This window comes from Tinamus guttatus, unplaced genomic scaffold (genome assembly GCF_059628265.1).
Source record: "Tinamus guttatus ecotype Peru unplaced genomic scaffold, ASM5962826v1 Tinamus_guttatus_pri_ptg001096l, whole genome shotgun sequence".
NCBI lineage: Eukaryota > Metazoa > Chordata > Aves > Tinamiformes > Tinamidae > Tinamus > Tinamus guttatus.
This window is the reverse complement of record NW_028289630.1, coordinates 200,619-222,265: the sequence shown is the minus strand read 5'-3', so window position 1 is coordinate 222,265 and position 21,647 is coordinate 200,619. Positions and strand designations below refer to the sequence as shown.

At 42.8% G+C, this 21,647-nt stretch overlaps 1 protein-coding gene across 1 annotated transcript; it reads right to left on the bottom strand.

Annotated features, from left to right (window-relative positions):
* Positions 1-353: 353 nt before the first annotated feature.
* On the bottom strand, positions 354-21,437 carry LOC104569122 (uncharacterized). Its single transcript, XM_088538608.1, has 6 exons — positions 21,422-21,437; positions 20,644-21,374; positions 8,016-8,163; positions 3,484-3,576; positions 2,218-2,377; positions 354-963 (listed from the first exon to the last, which is right to left on the bottom strand). The coding sequence occupies exons 1-6, from the start codon at positions 21,435-21,437 to the stop codon at positions 678-680; spliced, it is 1,434 nt and encodes a 477-aa protein (XP_088394734.1). The 3' UTR covers positions 354-677.
* Positions 21,438-21,647: the final 210 nt, after the last annotated feature.

Here is a 21,647-nt window from a genome sequence, read left to right as displayed (position 1 = left end):
TTTGTGAATCCGATACTGATTTGATATCTCCTTTCCCCCTCCACCACCACTACCACTACGGCTTTCAAACTGCAACATTTTCACACACTGGTCTTGCCCATGCTCACAGCAGCACATCCATGGTCATGCATTCATTTGGTGTGCATCTTCAATGCAACACACAACTACTTTTTTAAGTAGACATTGCAGTGTCTGCATATCACATTGGGGCACTGGAATAATCTGTGCAAGAACATCCCTTGGCAGATCCACAGTACATGAATTCAAGGAGGAATAACTGCTTTGCCTCCCAGCTTCCATGTAGTTGGCTTGTATTGTAGTGTGATTATGTAGAACCTTTTCAACATCTGCCAACTTCAGAGGATAAAATCACAGTGCTGCGTATCAACAAAACCCAGCATACCCAGCCTCTGGTATAAAATAATGTATATACACAAAGCAGAATGTGCATCTTAAATAAGAAGAGATTGTCTCATTCTCTATAGTGTCTTATCCAGCTACTAAAAAATAAATAATTCACATCAGATTGATGGATTTGTTTCCTGTACAGCACACGTGCGCTATCGGATCTGACAAAGACAACATGAAAAACCTTTCGTAATTAATGAGAGAATTGTTGAACACTTGCATATATTGGCACAAGGCAGAAGAGAAAAGGGAACATTACACAGCTCGGCTCAGGTCCCTTCCTCTGTGGAACGAGATTCAGATTTCAACTTCACAAATTCCCTGGCAACTTCATCATTGGTTCTTTGAGAGAGAATCCTCAGGACCGTGAGTCCGGTTTCATCCATGTGAATCCTGCGCCCGAGTGGGCACCAGCAGGCACAGCTTCCTTTGTCCGCTATGTCTCTGAGCTGCATCACTGCTATACCCAGCACTCGATCCTCCCGAGCAAAGCAGTAGTCCTTCACACACACTTGGAGCTCATAGGCATCGGGGCCATCTTCATTCCCCAGTATGCTGAAAAACACACATTGGTTTGTTAATAGCTTCAGCAGAATACACTGATTTCTCTGCAAAAAGGTGTCAGCAGCTGCCTAGAGTTCTAGGTGAGCCACAGAAAACTCCTTTCTGAAAAAAAAAAAAAAAAAAAAAAAACCACTACAAAATCCAGCTTTGGGGAAGTGGGTAAGGGGAGGAAGACCACAGTTAGAGAGAGAAGTGAAATACATGGTATATAGGTGTTTTTGCTGTTTCATGGCTGATAAAGACAACCTGGATATTGAAAAAGAAAAAGCCAACAGTGCTTTTCAGCTTGCCTTTGCATGTGCTTTTGTGCTAAACTGTGAAATGAGAGAAGCAGAGAACATTAAAGCCATGCTAATCATATTTTCAAGTCAGATAATTTGAAACATTTCTGCTTGTGCTAAAGATTGCTTCATTTCAGTAATTAATATTTTAATTCAACAATTTCAGTAATTAATATTTTAATTACATGAAGTCTTTGTTAAAGATTCAGACCTTCCAACAATGCAAGAGCTAATAAAATTAAACCACCAATCTTTCTGATACCTCTAAAGAGAAAAAGGCATGAAAACCTCTTCAGTTAAGGAAACCTGTCAGAAGCAATAAAAAATTATATGGATAGTTCCTCTCTTTCAATATGTTTATAATCTTTTGCTGGTCATTGCTACTCCTCTCATTCTTACTGTACAGTTAGGAGAACACTGGTCTGTAGCTCCTTTTGTTGAGTCTTCCAAGAAGGAAGATAACTTGTAAGAATGAAAGCCAAATAAGAAGAGGTCAATATTCAGTGTTTAGAAAGGCTGTAATTGTAGCCACATAAACACTACTAAATCTAAGGGCTGTATCCTTGGAAATAGACTCAGAAAGCATGTCCTGCAGGTCAAATCAAGACAGAAACAAATATTTAGTTTATAAAAACAAATCCAAAATACACAATGAACTTTTAGCCTCAGCCCTACAAACAAAAGATATCAAGTTCATTAAAATGATGGAGCACAGTGAAATATGTTGATAGGATACCCAATGTGTTTCAGAAAGTAGCCAAAGGACGCTGCTGACAGCATCTCATTCACAGCAAAAACTCCCATATTCTAGATTTTCTGGACAGGACACCAAATGTGGGGCCAAGCTGCTGGCTTGAGTAGCCCTTTCGGTGCTGGCCAAGCTGTTTCCTGAACTGGAGGGTCCTATGTGTGCTCAGCATCTGCACCTTCCAGGTCAGATCTTTAGGCTATTTTTCATACTTACAAGTGGAAAGTTTCATTGTATTTGGGAGCCCAGTTGCTACTCTTGGACTTGGTTGTAAACTTCCTCTTCTTGTCACTCTGATGGGGCCCAATCATGGTAATTTCAACAAATGGACGGAACATGCCGAATGTTTGCCACTTCAGGTCGTTGGCTGCCACAACTGGAAGACAGAGTCAGAGCCTGCTTTCCAATAAAAGCTCATTTGTCCCTGTCACTCTGGGCGCCTTCCCAGCTCCCATCAACTCACAATTCCCTGATCCAGAGGACAAAGTTCACTCTAAAACACGCAAGGGTCCCGATACACATGGGCAGGGCTGTCTTGGATTACGACAGGCTTTTTTGCTCCTGTTTATAGCTCCTCAAAGAGAATTTTACTTGAGACAGAAATTGGCTTTTGCTATGTGTAGATTCAAAAAATTAGTCGGAGAAACAGGCATTTGTGCAACTCCATGCAGGTTGCCCTGCTAGTTCTGTGCTTGACGCTAGATCAGCTGCACAATGAGGAAAAAAATAAGGCACTTGGGGCTTGATATAGAAGTCTGTTAAAAGGCAAAATGATATTGCAGGTAAGACCAGCAAAGCATATATTCTGTGGGTTCTTCCAGAAAGCTTTGGAAAACCCCAAATTATTAGCTCTTTATTCCTCATCCACTCCCAGGTTATTGCAGGGGAAGACTGAAGTGCAGGAAGTATCTATGAAAGCCACTTTTTACATTACAGTTTAGATTTACCCTGGAGAAGAGAGCCTTGAAGAGCTGTTTATATATATTTTTAGCGAAAGTTAAGCAAGCTAAGTAGGCTATAGGCAAGCAAGGGAGACCAAAGAGGAAGAGGAAGCCTGGGATAAATCACTGCGCTTAGGCTATTTTCAGGGACCAGTTTGGCCTTCAAGACATAGAGCAGCTTCTGAACTCCTAGTATCTCTGCAATCTCATGACTCATGCTGAGCTATTTTGCAAGTCTTTTCTGTCTTGCTGCCCTGTGCTTTGCAGCACATGCTCAGCTCTGGGGCCTGGTGAGGGCTGCCATCTGATTTTTGCTTACTTCCTATATTGCTGCCAATAAACAACAGGACAGTACATTGCCATGTCACTGCCTGGGCTGGGCAAGCTCAGTTGTTTCTCTACATGTTCCTGTTGTGAAATAGGATAGACAATTCTAAATTTTCATTGCATGGTTTAGCCCCAAAGTATAACGACTTCCAAGACTGGAAATCTGCCTTGATACAACCACAGATGCTGAGTAGTAATGCAGGCTTTCTCATACCTTTCACGGTGACCTTGTGTTCCCCAATTCCTGGATGTGAATACAAGTCGATCTGTATAGATACTTCACTCACAGGATCATCCACACCAGATCCTTTTGGAAGAAAATCTACACCCAAAAATACACACAGATTAGGTTTTTCTTGGCACCTCCTTTGGTTTATGGTCTCAGCAAGACAGTATCCTTTCCACAGTGCACCTTCCATAGCCAGCTTTTCAGTTAAAACTGATAATATTAAGGCAAACTAACATCAGGCTCGCATGCCCAATCTGCATGAAACAATAAAAATCACATCCTGGTGAGAATACTAGGAAGAAAAAAAATAAAGGAGTCCTAAAATTCAATGACGGGCCCAGAAAACAAGGATTGTTTTTGAAGTTCCTCTCAAGCTGTTGAATATACATGCAGGCATTCCAGCGCTGGGCAGCAGCATTCCTCTAATCTCATGGAACCGTGTGCTTGGTGATGGTGGGGAAAACACAGAGGAAGGTGTATAACAGTGATATGCTCCAACTGCAAGAAAGAGAAGCTTCCCAAAGCTACCTGACTTTGATAATTAGAGGTGGTGAATCTTAATGGGAATGTCTTTTTCTCTTCACAAAGGTATTTTCTGGAGCATGTTGTTTGTCTGATTTTTCCCATTACACTAATGATATGATGAAGTAGTGATCTTTGTAGATGGAGGATTTAAATCTGCAAAAACATGAAACAATTTTGTCTATTTTGTGGTTCACAGAATCTGTTGCTTTAGGTGGTACTCTGAGGGCTCTGTTGTGGCTCTTCTTGTATGACAGGAATAGCAGACAGGCGCCTCTCTGGGTTTCCTGAGTGACAAACTGTGATTTAAAAATGTCATTTGTTATATCTGTCCAGTTCTTTCTGTATTTTTCTCTTTGCCTACAAGAAGCAGAGGAATTGTTTGTTTTCCAGTTCAGCTGTAATAGGTGATGGCTCTGAAAGATTCTTAAGTGTTCCTTAAACAGCTGAATTAACACTATGGCCCCATAGCCACAGCATGAATCCAGAGAAAGATATGACGCTGGCAACAGCATAAAGATATCACATGTAATTGTTTGCAGGATCATATGGTGAGAGAAGAAAGTAGAAGTCTCACTCCAAAGCAGTGTGCTGTTTTGGATCTTGCACTGGATACTATCAAAGTAAGTAAGTGGTTCACTTCTGTCTCTGTCCTTCCCTTGCTTCATCCTCAAATACTGGTTGGGAGGATAGTGCCTGTCCCAGTTCAGGAAATGCCAGCAATTTGTTGCTGCTGTTACAGCAATAAAGGCACCAAGTGAGTCATATTGCCACATTTGTGTAAACTTGAACGGGCTCAAGTAACTGGCGCATGTTTGGAGCTGGTATATTTATATTTAAGAGTCTGGGGAGAAGAAAGCCATGAGTGAGCAGTATTAGCTGATCTCAGATAGAGATTTCCAGTGCAGAAGCTATTTTTTTGTCATTTTTTGCTCTTCCATTCCATCTGCAAAGCATCACAGTAAGTGAAGATTGCAGTTCTTCTTTAACCTTCTTCCTTTTTTTGTGTGTGTTTGTTTTGTTTGTTTGTTTTTAACTCTTAGCAATATTTCCATGCTGGTGGGAATGGTCTGAAGAAAACCTTCCTGGAGAAAAGTCCAGACCTGCAGTCCCTTTGGTACACGCTCTCTCTCTACACGCAGACCACAGACACCCTCATCAAAACTTTTGTCCAGACGCAGACAGCTCAGGGTAAGATTCTCTCTCTGTTGTTGGTAAAGTTGAATGGAGCTAACTGTTCATAATTGCTCTGTCTTGTTCTGCCACGTTGCAAAGTGCTTTTGGCAGGAGCGTTTCTAGAAACGTGACAGTTGAGAGCTTTTGAAACTGGGAAGGAGGAAAAAGGGATTATTTCCTGCTCACCATTTACATTTTGAGAGCATGGAAGTATATGAAGTATAAATCCTGAGGGTTGTGTGTTCTTTTTTCCTCAGTTCTCATTTAAGTCACATTTCATGAGTTAATGTGGGTGACTTAGACATTTGGAGTTACTGTGCTTAGACTTGTACAGTGGGAGACAATTTTGGCAAAACCCCGCTGCAGAAGGTGATTGGTGCCAATGTCACAGGCCAGTTTCCAGCTGTTCATGCAGGTCTGACTAATGCTGATTGACAGCAATGCTGTGAGTCGCAGGGCTACATGCTGCCTTTAAAGGGAGCAGTCTTCAGAGAGTGTAATCAAGTACTGTTTTGTGTGCAGCCAATATAGGATACTAGCTAAATGATTCTAAATGTTAAGTATTGAAAGAAAATATTCACTACGGCAACATTTTATAAGCTGCTGGGATGGGTTGCTGGAGTTGTTTGGTAGCTCTCTGGGAAGTGAGGATGCTGTTTCACTGATCTGGAAATGGTAAATAGTTAATTGTCTCTATCTTTCATTACTTTCATGGAAACATCTCTGGATTCTTGCACAGAATAATTTCTGTTGTAGTCAGGAACCTTCATTGGCAGACTTTTAATCTTGCTGGTCTCAGGAGAGGATGCTAATGTTGTTATAGGTTAGGTAGAAAACAGAAACTGATGTTTTAAGATTTCAGGCTGTTTAAGTCTTGGGGCTGGGCAATGGAGCAGCTACAGCAAAAGTCTTAAGACACCATGGGCGCGTGTTTCTGCCACCTTTTTGCTTGGAGTCCTGTTTCTCTCAGTCCTTCCAAATGCTCAGCAGCTGGTGGCTTCCCAGGCCATGCTAACTTGGTGTAGTGCCACACCGAGCACTGGGGACAAGCGGAAAGCCCTCCTTAGCTACCCTGCTTTTGGTGTGTGAATACTTGACACTGGTATTCCCCAAACACTGGAGAAAATAATAGGAATTCTGAGGCCTTTGGGGACTAATCTATGTTTGTCTTTAGCAGCATGATATTTTTTTCCTTAGGTTGAAACATACCAGGTATAAACACCTGACTAAAGGGATGGTACCTGAATTTGAGAGATTAGTCCTATGGCTGTAAGTCCCAGCAGAGCACAGTGCGTGCTTACCTCCCTCCATCAATTAGCCAGAAGAAAAGGAGATGTAGTTTCACAGAGGAAAAGGTAGCGTTACAACAGAAGATTACATTATCCTTAAAATTCTTGTATCAGGATGCAGTCAACTTTTCCACTTTTAATTGGAATCACTACGCAGTATAGGAAAGGATATTTATCTAGTTAGAAAAATCAAGATCTCATGTAAACTAAAGAACAGGACTGCTTAACAAAATGAAAATTAAGTTCTTTGATAAGCAGACTTATTTAACTTTCCCTTTAATAACTGCTTGAGCTCAGGTTAACGATTAGTGATGCAGTTCTAATTGGGATACAGAATAATTGGATACCTATGGAGAAAAGGACTATGTTGTCAATTTTGAGGCTAAAACATATTATGAAGTGAAAGAGCTGATGTAATTGATTGAACTTCACAATAAGGAGCTTGAAGTATATCATTCACACACCAAAAGCAGGGTAGCTAAGGAGGGCTTTCCGCTTGTCCCCAGTGCTCGGTGTGGCACTACACCAAGTTAGCATGGCCTGGGAAGCCACCAGCTGCTGAGCATTTGGAAGGACTGAGAGAAACAGGACTCCAAGCAAAAAGGTGGCAGAAACACGCGCCCATGGTGTCTTAAGACTTTTGCTGTAGCTGCTCCATTGCCCAGCCCCAAGACTTAAACAGCCTGAAATCTTAAAACATCAGTTTCTGTTTTCTACCTAACCTATAACAACATTAGCATCCTCTCCTGAGACCAGCAAGATTAAAAGTCTGCCAATGAAGGTTCCTGACTACAACAGAAATTATTCTGTGCAAGAATCCAGAGATGTTTCCATGAAAGTAATGAAAGATAGAGACAATTAACTATTTACCATTTCCAGATCAGTGAAACAGCATCCTCACTTCCCAGAGAGCTACCAAACAACTCCAGCAACCCATCCCAGCAGCTTATAAAATGTTGCCGTAGTGAATATTTTCTTTCAATACTTAACATTTAGAATCATTTAGCTAGTATCCTATATTGGCTGCACACAAAACAGTACTTGATTACACTCTCTGAAGACTGCTCCCTTTAAAGGCAGCATGTAGCCCTGCGACTCACAGCATTGCTGTCAATCAGCATTAGTCAGACCTGCATGAACAGCTGGAAACTGGCCTGTGACATTGGCACCAATCACCTTCTGCAGCGGGGTTTTGCCAAAATTGTCTCCCACTGTACAAGTCTAAGCACAGTAACTCCAAATGTCTAAGTCACCCACATTAACTCATGAAATGTGACTTAAATGAGAACTGAGGAAAAAAGAACACACAACCCTCAGGATTTATACTTCATATACTTCCATGCTCTCAAAATGTAAATGGTGAGCAGGAAATAATCCCTTTTTCCTCCTTCCCAGTTTCAAAAGCTCTCAACTGTCACGTTTCTAGAAACGCTCCTGCCAAAAGCACTTTGCAACGTGGCAGAACAAGACAGAGCAATTATGAACAGTTAGCTCCATTCAACTTTACCAACAACAGAGAGAGAATCTTACCCTGAGCTGTCTGCGTCTGGACAAAAGTTTTGATGAGGGTGTCTGTGGTCTGCGTGTAGAGAGAGAGCGTGTACCAAAGGGACTGCAGGTCTGGACTTTTCTCCAGGAAGGTTTTCTTCAGACCATTCCCACCAGCATGGAAATATTGCTAAGAGTTAAAAACAAACAAACAAAACAAACACACACAAAAAAAGGAAGAAGGTTAAAGAAGAACTGCAATCTTCACTTACTGTGATGCTTTGCAGATGGAATGGAAGAGCAAAAAATGACAAAAAAATAGCTTCTGCACTGGAAATCTCTATCTGAGATCAGCTAATACTGCTCACTCATGGCTTTCTTCTCCCCAGACTCTTAAATATAAATATACCAGCTCCAAACATGCGCCAGTTACTTGAGCCCGTTCAAGTTTACACAAATGTGGCAATATGACTCACTTGGTGCCTTTATTGCTGTAACAGCAGCAACAAATTGCTGGCATTTCCTGAACTGGGACAGGCACTATCCTCCCAACCAGTATTTGAGGATGAAGCAAGGGAAGGACAGAGACAGAAGTGAACCACTTACTTACTTTGATAGTATCCAGTGCAAGATCCAAAACAGCACACTGCTTTGGAGTGAGACTTCTACTTTCTTCTCTCACCATATGATCCTGCAAACAATTACATGTGATATCTTTATGCTGTTGCCAGCGTCATATCTTTCTCTGGATTCATGCTGTGGCTATGGGGCCATAGTGTTAATTCAGCTGTTTAAGGAACACTTAAGAATCTTTCAGAGCCATCACCTATTACAGCTGAACTGGAAAACAAACAATTCCTCTGCTTCTTGTAGGCAAAGAGAAAAATACAGAAAGAACTGGACAGATATAACAAATGACATTTTTAAATCACAGTTTGTCACTCAGGAAACCCAGAGAGGCGCCTGTCTGCTATTCCTGTCATACAAGAAGAGCCACAACAGAGCCCTCAGAGTACCACCTAAAGCAACAGATTCTGTGAACCACAAAATAGACAAAATTGTTTCATGTTTTTGCAGATTTAAATCCTCCATCTACAAAGATCACTACTTCATCATATCATTAGTGTAATGGGAAAAATCAGACAAACAACATGCTCCAGAAAATACCTTTGTGAAGAGAAAAAGACATTCCCATTAAGATTCACCACCTCTAATTATCAAAGTCAGGTAGCTTTGGGAAGCTTCTCTTTCTTGCAGTTGGAGCATATCACTGTTATACACCTTCCTCTGTGTTTTCCCCACCATCACCAAGCACACGGTTCCATGAGATTAGAGGAATGCTGCTGCCCAGCGCTGGAATGCCTGCATGTATATTCAACAGCTTGAGAGGAACTTCAAAAACAATCCTTGTTTTCTGGGCCCGTCATTGAATTTTAGGACTCCTTTATTTTTTTTCTTCCTAGTATTCTCACCAGGATGTGATTTTTATTGTTTCATGCAGATTGGGCATGCGAGCCTGATGTTAGTTTGCCTTAATATTATCAGTTTTAACTGAAAAGCTGGCTATGGAAGGTGCACTGTGGAAAGGATACTGTCTTGCTGAGACCATAAACCAAAGGAGGTGCCAAGAAAAACCTAATCTGTGTGTATTTTTGGGTGTAGATTTTCTTCCAAAAGGATCTGGTGTGGATGATCCTGTGAGTGAAGTATCTATACAGATCGACTTGTATTCACATCCAGGAATTGGGGAACACAAGGTCACCGTGAAAGGTATGAGAAAGCCTGCATTACTACTCAGCATCTGTGGTTGTATCAAGGCAGATTTCCAGTCTTGGAAGTCGTTATACTTTGGGGCTAAACCATGCAATGAAAATTTAGAATTGTCTATCCTATTTCACAACAGGAACATGTAGAGAAACAACTGAGCTTGCCCAGCCCAGGCAGTGACATGGCAATGTACTGTCCTGTTGTTTATTGGCAGCAATATAGGAAGTAAGCAAAAATCAGATGGCAGCCCTCACCAGGCCCCAGAGCTGAGCATGTGCTGCAAAGCACAGGGCAGCAAGACAGAAAAGACTTGCAAAATAGCTCAGCATGAGTCATGAGATTGCAGAGATACTAGGAGTTCAGAAGCTGCTCTATGTCTTGAAGGCCAAACTGGTCCCTGAAAATAGCCTAAGCGCAGTGATTTATCCCAGGCTTCCTCTTCCTCTTTGGTCTCCCTTGCTTGCCTATAGCCTACTTAGCTTGCTTAACTTTTGCTAAAAATATATATAAACAGCTCTTCAAGGCTCTCTTCTCCAGGGTAAATCTAAACTGTAATGTAAAAAGTGGCTTTCATAGATACTCCCTGCACTTCAGTCTTCCCCTGCAATAACCTGGGAGTGGATGAGGAATAAAGAGCTAATAATTTGGGGTTTTCCAAAGCTTTCTGGAAGAACCCACAGAATATATGCTTTGCTGGTCTTACCTGCAATATCATTTTGCCTTTTAACAGACTTCTATATCAAGCCCCAAGTGCCTTATTTTTTTCCTCATTGTGCAGCTGATCTAGCGTCAAGCACAGAACTAGCAGGGCAACCTGCATGGAGTTGCACAAATGCCTGTTTCTCCGACTAATTTTTTGAATCTACACATAGCAAAAGTCAATTTCTGTCTCAAGTAAAATTCTCTTTGAGGAGCTATAAACAGGAGCAAAAAAGCCTGTCGTAATCCAAGACAGCCCTGCCCATGTGTATCGGGACCCTTGCGTGTTTTAGAGTGAACTTTGTCCTCTGGATCAGGGAATTGTGAGTTGATGGGAGCTGGGAAGGCGCCCAGAGTGACAGGGACAAATGAGCTTTTATTGGAAAGCAGGCTCTGACTCTGTCTTCCAGTTGTGGCAGCCAACGACCTGAAGTGGCAAACATTCGGCATGTTCCGTCCATTTGTTGAAATTACCATGATTGGGCCCCATCAGAGTGACAAGAAGAGGAAGTTTACAACCAAGTCCAAGAGTAGCAACTGGGCTCCCAAATACAATGAAACTTTCCACTTGTAAGTATGAAAAATAGCCTAAAGATCTGACCTGGAAGGTGCAGATGCTGAGCACACATAGGACCCTCCAGTTCAGGAAACAGCTTGGCCAGCACCGAAAGGGCTACTCAAGCCAGCAGCTTGGCCCCACATTTGGTGTCCTGTCCAGAAAATCTAGAATATGGGAGTTTTTGCTGTGAATGAGATGCTGTCAGCAGCGTCCTTTGGCTACTTTCTGAAACACATTGGGTATCCTATCAACATATTTCACTGTGCTCCATCATTTTAATGAACTTGATATCTTTTGTTTGTAGGGCTGAGGCTAAAAGTTCATTGTGTATTTTGGATTTGTTTTTATAAACTAAATATTTGTTTCTGTCTTGATTTGACCTGCAGGACATGCTTTCTGAGTCTATTTCCAAGGATACAGCCCTTAGATTTAGTAGTGTTTATGTGGCTACAATTACAGCCTTTCTAAACACTGAATATTGACCTCTTCTTATTTGGCTTTCATTCTTACAAGTTATCTTCCTTCTTGGAAGACTCAACAAAAGGAGCTACAGACCAGTGTTCTCCTAACTGTACAGTAAGAATGAGAGGAGTAGCAATGACCAGCAAAAGATTATAAACATATTGAAAGAGAGGAACTATCCATATAATTTTTTATTGCTTCTGACAGGTTTCCTTAACTGAAGAGGTTTTCATGCCTTTTTCTCTTTAGAGGTATCAGAAAGATTGGTGGTTTAATTTTATTAGCTCTTGCATTGTTGGAAGGTCTGAATCTTTAACAAAGACTTCATGTAATTAAAATATTAATTACTGAAATTGTTGAATTAAAATATTAATTACTGAAATGAAGCAATCTTTAGCACAAGCAGAAATGTTTCAAATTATCTGACTTGAAAATATGATTAGCATGGCTTTAATGTTCTCTGCTTCTCTCATTTCACAGTTTAGCACAAAAGCACATGCAAAGGCAAGCTGAAAAGCACTGTTGGCTTTTTCTTTTTCAATATCCAGGTTGTCTTTATCAGCCATGAAACAGCAAAAACACCTATATACCATGTATTTCACTTCTCTCTCTAACTGTGGTCTTCCTCCCCTTACCCACTTCCCCAAAGCTGGATTTTGTAGTGTTTTTTTTTTTTTTTTTTTTTTTTCAGAAAGGAGTTTTCTGTGGCTCACCTAGAACTCTAGGCAGCTGCTGACACCTTTTTGCAGAGAAATCAGTGTATTCTGCTGAAGCTATTAACAAACCAATGTGTGTTTTTCAGCATACTGGGGAATGAAGATGGCCCCGATGCCTATGAGCTCCAAGTGTGTGTGAAGGACTACTGCTTTGCTCGGGAGGATCGAGTGCTGGGTATAGCAGTGATGCAGCTCAGAGACATAGCGGACAAAGGAAGCTGTGCCTGCTGGTGCCCACTCGGGCGCAGGATTCACATGGATGAAACCGGACTCACGGTCCTGAGGATTCTCTCTCAAAGAACCAATGATGAAGTTGCCAGGGAATTTGTGAAGTTGAAATCTGAATCTCGTTCCACAGAGGAAGGGACCTGAGCCGAGCTGTGTAATGTTCCCTTTTCTCTTCTGCCTTGTGCCAATATATGCAAGTGTTCAACAATTCTCTCATTAATTACGAAAGGTTTTTCATGTTGTCTTTGTCAGATCCGATAGCGCACGTGTGCTGTACAGGAAACAAATCCATCAATCTGATGTGAATTATTTATTTTTTAGTAGCTGGATAAGACACTATAGAGAATGAGACAATCTCTTCTTATTTAAGATGCACATTCTGCTTTGTGTATATACATTATTTTATACCAGAGGCTGGGTATGCTGGGTTTTGTTGATACGCAGCACTGTGATTTTATCCTCTGAAGTTGGCAGATGTTGAAAAGGTTCTACATAATCACACTACAATACAAGCCAACTACATGGAAGCTGGGAGGCAAAGCAGTTATTCCTCCTTGAATTCATGTACTGTGGATCTGCCAAGGGATGTTCTTGCACAGATTATTCCAGTGCCCCAATGTGATATGCAGACACTGCAATGTCTACTTAAAAAAGTAGTTGTGTGTTGCATTGAAGATGCACACCAAATGAATGCATGACCATGGATGTGCTGCTGTGAGCATGGGCAAGACCAGTGTGTGAAAATGTTGCAGTTTGAAAGCCGTAGTGGTAGTGGTGGTGGAGGGGGAAAGGAGATATCAAATCAGTATCGGATTCACAAATAGTCTGTGGACCGTAGGTCCGATCGCCTTCCTAGGAGCGAATCAAGTTCCCAAATAGCGTAATCACCTATAAGCTCGACTCTGGCAGTATCGGATTCACGAACAGTCCGTCAACTGTAGGTTCGATCGCCTCCCCCCAAACAAGTAGTTGAGTTCACAAACAGCACGATTTATTCAATTGCAACATTTACAAAGCAGGTTTCGGATGTCAGTACAGGAAATTCTCTACTAGAGCGTGGGGTTTTAGCTAGCTCTGATGTACAAATGTGCAATCATCACTCACCCCAGTCAGGTAGCTTTGGGAAGCTTCTCTTTCTTGCAGTTGGAGCATATCACTGTTATACACCTTCCAGGCCACAAGGATGCTTCATCCTTGGGGGTTTCACTGAGCTCTTTGGTGCTGAGTCTAGGTCTTAGGGAAAAGTGGCACATTTTAGGAAGTAGGTTTGCACAGACCCAGACTAACTGAGCTGCTTGAGGGCTGCAGCACGGGCACAGAGATATTTGTGAAGCAGCAGCAGGAAAATCAGACACAGGCTATTTATGGCCACTATAAATGGGGCATAGCCCCTGATAAGAGACACTTTTCAGGGGAAACAGCCACTAAATTATCTTCAAGTGAAGCATGCCTGGCTAGTTCATGAGTGCACTTCTCATTGATGGGCCTGATGACTGTCTTGCAGCCTACATCATTCAGGTTTGTTCCACTTGTTATCTATCAGGATCCATCTCCTCCAGCCTGATGGAGATGAGGCTTCCTGTAGCCTGGGAACAGTGCTAGGCAAACTGGCATGCTCCTCAGAGACCTCTAGCAAGTATCTTTACACAGTGCTGTATTCAAATACACAGAAGCAGCTGCTCAAGCCAGCAGCGCTTCAGACAAGTTTGCACTGTGCTTTCTTGAGCTCTATAGGCATGCCTTAACTCTTCTCTTTCTTCCACTCTTACTGTTCCTGCTCTGGGAAGCTCGTTGCACGCGATTCTGCTGGCTGTACAGGACCTTCTGCTGTGACAAGCTTTCCTTAGGGGAGCAACAGCTCTCCTCCCTCTTTGCATGAGCAAGGAGTAATTCAATTGAAGATGATGTGGCTTCACACTTCAGTACACAGAGGGCAAGCCATTCCTTCTCGGTCTGACAGTCTGAGATCAAGCACCACAATCGGCCAGAGCCCAAGGCCATGCTCATGGAGACAACTATTTAGTCAGGGTAGCTGTGACCCCCAGGCAGAGCGACTTTCATGTCTGCTGAAACAACTTGCTCTGTCTGCCAGCCAGATCCCCCACACTGCAATAGAAACAGGGTCAGCATTTCTCTCCTAAACAGAAAAACAGCTCATTCACCCCACAGCTGAGCTGTCACCCAGCCTGACTGTGTTCATGTTGTGACAGCAGAGCAATGCGTCACTGCTTCCTCACAGTGCCATTTACTTCAACACCTTATGTAAAAATAGCCAAGTGACTGGACTGGTAATGCTGACACCTACACCCCGAGGAGCCCATGACTGCCCTTCTCCTGCCCTCTGCTCATCCCACACACTGTTCCTATAAAGGGCTGTAGCAAGTACCACCCTGCACTTCCCAGATTGCGAGCCAGGAACAAGCTACAAATACTTCCATGAAATAAATAATTACGTAACTTCAAGCAGATGAAGTCAAAATCTTTTCCTGGTCTCACATATTCATTCTTATAGGCTACAGAGGTGCTCTTGGAAAGAACAGTGCAATTAGATCTTGGATGATTTTTCCAGAAAGAGTGCAAGGAAGAACAGACGGCTGCTCCCTGCTCCACTCATTCCAGCTCCTGGCTGCGCAGGGCAGACAGCAGCAACAGCCCAGTTTTATTTAAGCAAACCAAGCAGACAGGGTTTGACAATAAACAGGAAACAGATACATGCCACCAAAGTGGCAGAGTCATGAGTGGCTTTCCCAGCATTTTAAAACATATTGCAAAATTCACTTGTCACCAAGACTGAAGCCTGTGCTCAGCAAGTCTGTCAGCCTCAATTGTTCAGCTGAGTTATCTGCCTCACTAGGGCTCTTTCCCCCCCGGTTTTAAAACAAATAGAGGCTTAAAATGCATGCTGCAATTCTTCCAGATTTTTAGCTGTAGAAGGCACAGGAGAGGGGCTCCTAATCACTCCTGCTTTCCCTGCTAGCTTGTATATGCCTATGCAAAAGGGCAAGAAATCCACTACATTTATACAAACCCAAACAATTTACACTCCTGTAACACCTTTATTCTTCTGGGAGATCTCATTTGGATGCAGTGCTGGTTGACACCATCTGCCTGAAGTAGAAGTCTCCAGAATACAGGTGACCAAGTGCATTCACGCTTGTGTACAGTTCGCTTGCCACATACAAAATCCCATGCACCTGCACTGCTGCATTTATATATATATATATATATATATATATATATATATATGTGGATATGCAAATAAAGCCTTGAACACTCACCAAGCCTTGGCTGATTTGCATGATTATGTGCATTTCTAAAAATGCATGCAGAGTTACCGCAGATGGGCCTCACAGAAAGTGAGCTGAAGACTCTGTTGCTGAGGTATGGCCTTTATCTGACTAGCGCAAATGGACACAGGTAAAGCTTCCAGCTCATTCCTGATAAGAGGCATCTTCATTACTTTCAGAAATCCCAGTAAATGGAAAATACCGAGGAAGTAAAAGATACCAGTGAATATCACTGACTACGTCCCGGAATCCAGGGATTTTACAGCAGCTGAAGTCATCTGTACACAAACCATTACTCTTGTAACCTGGAAAGAGTAATGGAGCAAATTCACGGAGCTCTCTGATGCTAGAAGAGCGTGCAGAGAGCAGGGGTGATTCTTCCACCTCCAAATGTCAAGTATTCGTGATTGTTTTCGAATGTGGGAAAAAAACTGCCAGCAAAAGAGGGTCATTTGAGTACTGTGGTCCAGCTCCCGCTCTCCCAGTCTGGCTATAAAGCTCCTCTCTCCTCATTTCTCCCCACAGTCTCTGCAGAAGCGACATGGAGCATTATAAATGCAGGGAACTTGGAGGTGGCACGTTCCTCTGGAGCCACCACCTCAGCAGAGAGGCCAGCCTGGCTGGGGAAGTGCATGGGAATCCTCCAGCACAAGGGACAGGAGGGGACACCTATTCCCCTGGAGAGCCACACTTGAAGTGTTTATATTGTCGCTGTTAACAGTTCTATTACAGTCTTAAAATGTAACTGTAGAAAACAATGTACATCTAATGAAAGTACCTGCACATTCAGATTACAACTAGGATTTCTAGTAAGTACTACTTATACGATTGCATCCTGTGTTGGCTCATAAACATATATGTGTAAAATGTGTCTGCCAAACAAGGGAAACAGAGAGCAGTGTAAAGACAACTATAATAAGTGCATGAGACAAAAGCATGTCATGGGAAAAGACAGATGTATTTTGAAAGTGCACTAATCACTTAGGAGAACACCCTTTGCCATGGGAAAAATTTCCTGACCATCCTCCTAGACATCATTCACCCTGCTCTTCCTTTCAGCATCATTTGTGCCTTGTGACTCTTCCAATTTAAACCTCTTCTTGCAAAAGATGTATTTTGTAGCACAATCTGAACCACAGCGTGCTGCAATTTGGATGTTGTAAGGTCTCACTATTTTCATACCATTCCTGTCGTGAGCAGTGAATTAGAGCTTCATTGGCTTACGATGAGGTGGCATGCACTTAGTAATGCTCATGTCATGCACCATCACGTCACGCACTGTGAAAACACGTCAACACAGCCTTCGTGCTGAACGCTAGCTTGCTTGTAAAGAGAGCCCACACAGTAGGAATTTACAGACACAGGCTCTTCTCCAGAAGTAACAGTTATTTTTGTAACAGTGCATCTAATTCCCTCATCAATAGCTAGCAAAATAGACTTTTCTACTGATTTCTCATTATCAAGAGCACTAGTAATGACTTCTACAAACAGATGACACAAGGGACTCCCTTCTACACAAGGGGATGCAGAGGCATTGGCCAGATATTGAGACCTTTACTTTTTCATTTTAAAGTGATATAAAATAAATGATTGCTATTTCTACTGAATATATAAAGTACTCATCTGATTAAATCTGGAGGAAAACTGAACAGCTAATTTAAGCGCAATATTAATGTTAGCAGCATTTCAAAGCACACATTCTCTGTAATTAAACATATCCGCAAACCACTGGAAGCACAAGACATGTTATGCACTACTATACTGTCATGCTTACACACAAGCATGTTAACACAAGCCATGCACAACAATACCTTCAACTTTGACAAGTGTTCCAGTTCCTTAGCAGCACTGAAAATCAACTGTGTACCCTATGATTGCAAGTTACAAAAGAAAAAAAGGGAAAAAAGAAAAGGTTATAAACAAGCTCTGCATCTTTTTCCTTTGAACATGGCAAATTGCTTCACAGATATAACAACTTTACATAACAACCCCCAACACCAGTCACAGCATCTTGACTCCTTGCAAATTCATTACCTAGTGAAAAACCCAGCATTTCACAGAACTGTGGAATGGCTGAGGTTGGAAGAGACCTCTGGAGACCATCTAGACCAACCCCCTGCACAAGCAGGGTCACCTAGAGCACTTGCACAGGACTGTGTCCAGATGGGGTTTGAATATGTGCAGAGAAAAAGACTCTACAACCTCTCTAGGCACCTTGCTCCAATGCTGTGTTATCCTCACAGTCAAAAAGATTTTTCTCATGTTCAGATGGACCTGCCTGTGTTGCAGTTTGGGCCTGTTGCCTCTCGTTCTATCACTGGCCACTACTGAAAAGAATCTGGCCCCATACTCTTTACAGCCTCCCTTCAGATACTTATACACATTGATATGATCCTCCTTCAGTCTTCCCTAGGCTCTCTCTCAAGCTTTCAGCATGAGAGGTGCTCCAGTCTCTTAATCCTCTCGGCAGCTGGACTTGTGCCATGTCCCTGGACACAGTGCTCCAGAGGTGGCCTCACCAGGGCTGAGCAGACAGGGAGGATCAGCTCCCTCAACCTGCTACACGTTGCTATCTCCTGGTCAGCCTGTTGTGAATTTCTGAGTATTCCACATCCAGACCTACTTTAGATCACAATATTCTGCTAAGTGCCTTGCTCTTGCTCACAGATGTCACCACTTAAACAAGATCCACCCTTCAAAGAGGTTGCACAGACTGGGTGTGAGGATGGCCTATGGGTTCACCCATAGTGAGTGGTCCTCTGTATTTCAAGTGGAGTCTAGATACACACAAACACAGTGGTTCTGTAAGCCTGGACAAAGCAGAGATCACCCAGCTGATGGCAATCTGCCCACACTGAGTCAGAAACTGGATCTGAGCAGTTCTCAGGACACAGACTGGCAAACTAACTCCAGTGGACATTACTTCTTTATATAGCAACTTCTTTATAACTCAGAAACCTTGGCAGTGGCTCTTCCTCCCACACTGAGCCTTATTGATGCTATATGACCAAAGAGGGACATTGGGGGGAGATGAACCCCAGTGGCAGGAAATCTTGCTTCAAGCAGTCTGCACTCTAGCAGAATGGATTTTTACACACGCTCCCGTTTTACAACGGTGATAACGTAAAGATACTTTTCCTTTTCCCCACCATGTCATTTCTCTGTTGTATAATACTCCTTTTGCCTAGGGACTCAAGTCCAAAATTAAATTAGAAAGATAAAAGCAACTGATACAGATCTCCAGCCTCTCCTCCCACAGATGCTTTATGGGGTATGCTGGAATTTATTTTTTTTCCACTTCACTCTATTCTTGCCATTCATCTGTTCTTGCCTTTTTCTTTAAACTGTCAGAAGTGCCCATTATTCCACTCAAAATAAAATCACAGCCTGCTGTAATTCTGGCTGCGAATGGCACATCTATCACTTTATGAAACTTCTACTCTCCAGTCCTCTGGTGTCCAGACTGGTCAGATTTGGTCTGTAGGACTAAGGCATATAGCTCTAGGCAACCACTCCTCTCCAATGGTATCATCATCATTTTTTTTTTCTCTTTAGGAAAGCCATAGGTAGGTCAGGAGAGCTGTCCTCTCAAAGATGATTTTTAGCTCTTGTGACTTGTAATCAATTGTTAGGGGCTAGTGTTCAAAGCATGTAGAAATGCTGTCACAGCTATCAGCTGAGAAGGGCTTGGGAAGGCCAGACCTGCGAGCTTTCAGAGACAGATGGACGTGCTGGTGGGTGGCCCTTCCTAGGATGGCCTGATTTCCTCAGGGAAATAAGGATCTTGGGAGAAGGATCACTCAGGATCTGATCATCTTTTGGGACCCTGGCTCCACAAGGGCCACATTTCCCTGAAGGTCTCCAGCAAATCCAAAGCAGAGACCCCTTGGTCAAGCATGGACCCTTTGCACAGTCCTCCTCTCTCATCTACTACTCTTCCTTATTTCAAAGTCCTTCACCCTCTTACTTAACCACAACTGCCATGAATAAGCCCCCTAAATCAATAAAAAAGTATGAAATAACATCAAAATCATTGAACTGTCCTTTCCTCCTACTTATGGCAGTCAGTTTGTTTCATTTACTTCTACAGTTCTTGTTCATTTGTTGCTTTTAAGTCAGCACTCTGTGAGGTAGGAGGTACACTGTACATGTATTTACAAAGGTTAAACTAACATCATCAGCTCCACTGATCCATTTCCCCTGCGCATTTCAAAAGCAGTCCAGGCCTGTTTTCACCTATTAGGTACTTTTTCCTTAATTTTGCCAGTTTCTGAAATTGCTCAAGCTGAAACACTCTGTGACTTGAAACTGTGGACAACCTCCTGATTTGCTCTATCTACAACTGTTAGGTCCGGTATCCGAATTGACAGGGAGAGAGAGACAACCACCATAGATATATTGTCTTTTATTAATAGAAGAAAGATAATAAGTATTACCAGCTAGCTGGGGTCCGGGCTTTCCCACGCAGGGGTCACACCACGGACCTCGACCACTTCGAGCGTCCCTCTTTTATACCGTTCTTACCCAAGAGTGTTCCCCCTCCCGTTTTCCTGTTTTGCATTCTTGTTAATGTTATCTATTTTGCTGAATTAAAACATCTGGATAAGCAGCCCCCCTATCATCCTGATTGAGGGCAGGGCACCCTAACCCCGCCACCTATCAAGGGTCCAGACCTTGCCATGAGCAGGGCATCCTGACCCTGCCATCTATCAAGGGTTCTGCCCCTGCCATGAGCAAGACATCCGGACTCTGCCAGTTATCATGGGTCCTTGTGCTCTAAGACTCAGCTTATTCTACATTAGCTATTTAACCCCTACCTTCCCTGCTAATGCACCCTACATTCCCCCCTTTTTCTTTTGCTAATATCAGAGAATCCTTTCTCGATCTTTCTGAGTTTGTCGCATGAACATTATGTGCATAGAATTAACTCGATTTGTAGCTTTTTCCATTACCCCCATTACACATTTCCACATTATACAGATACACAGTAACAGTAATAACAAAATTACAAATACGCGTAATCCTTCTTTTATCAGTCCTGATATCCACCCAGGTAACCCTCCAAACAATGACTCTAGCCATCCGTCCATCAGTCCTTCTTCCTGTGTTATCTTCTGAGTGTGTTCCTTGAGCCAGCGCAATTGTTGTTGAATCGATTGGCTATGGTCCGACAGGTTAAAACAACATAGTCCTTCAAACTCCTCACATCCCTGTCCATGGGCGAGGAGCAAGAAGTCTATAGCCGCTCTGTCCTGTAGTAGTGCGTGTCGCAGGCTGTTCTGATCGAGCAGGAGTTGTTCCAATACCTCGGTTGTCGCATTTGCTTGCTTCTCACTCCAACAGGCTAACTTCGAAAGCTCCCTTAATGCATTTCCTGCTGCAGCTCCTGGCACAAAGATAGCTAAGGCGACCCGCGCGGTTACAGATATTAATTGTACATTATCATCACATTCCGGTGTTAAACCAAGGGAACGCTTTTGCCTTCTTTGTTCCTGCTTCATAGTTAACAACTTAGCTTTAGACGGGGCTATCATTGCCAGTTGCCCTAAATAACACGGTCCCCCATAGGCATTCTTAGGTATTCCCTGCCATGCTCTATCCCCACAAATTAGAAACACTCCATCTGGCAAGGCCTTAGCGGTATCATTATTCCATAGTAAATCTGTCCTATTATGTACCTGTCCTGATGGATCCCCCCCATATGCTCCTAAGGGTAATCCTGCAGGGTACCGTTCTTGTAACCCATCGACTGTCCCATTTATCCCACAGAATGTCCCGTTTGCATATATGGGACCGAAGGTTCCATCTCCTCCTATGGTCTTACGCCAGTCGAATATTGGGTCGGGAGATACATCAGTCCAACCCGAAGCATTCCACCATTGGGGCCTAGGGCCTCCTTTAATTATAATGTTCCATTGTGCCAGGAGTCTCACTCCTCCCTTTTCTCCAAAAAACT

Bases quoted from the DNA above. Each gene is read 5' to 3' on its own strand.
- LOC104569122 (XM_088538608.1), bottom strand. The intron at 8,164-20,643 runs GTAATGGAAAAA...TTTAACTCTTAG, and splicing joins TGTGGAAATGTGTAATGGGG to CAATATTTCCATGCTGGTGG. The intron at 2,378-3,483 runs GTATGAGAAAGC...TCTGTCTTCCAG, and splicing joins ACACAAGGTCACCGTGAAAG to TTGTGGCAGCCAACGACCTG.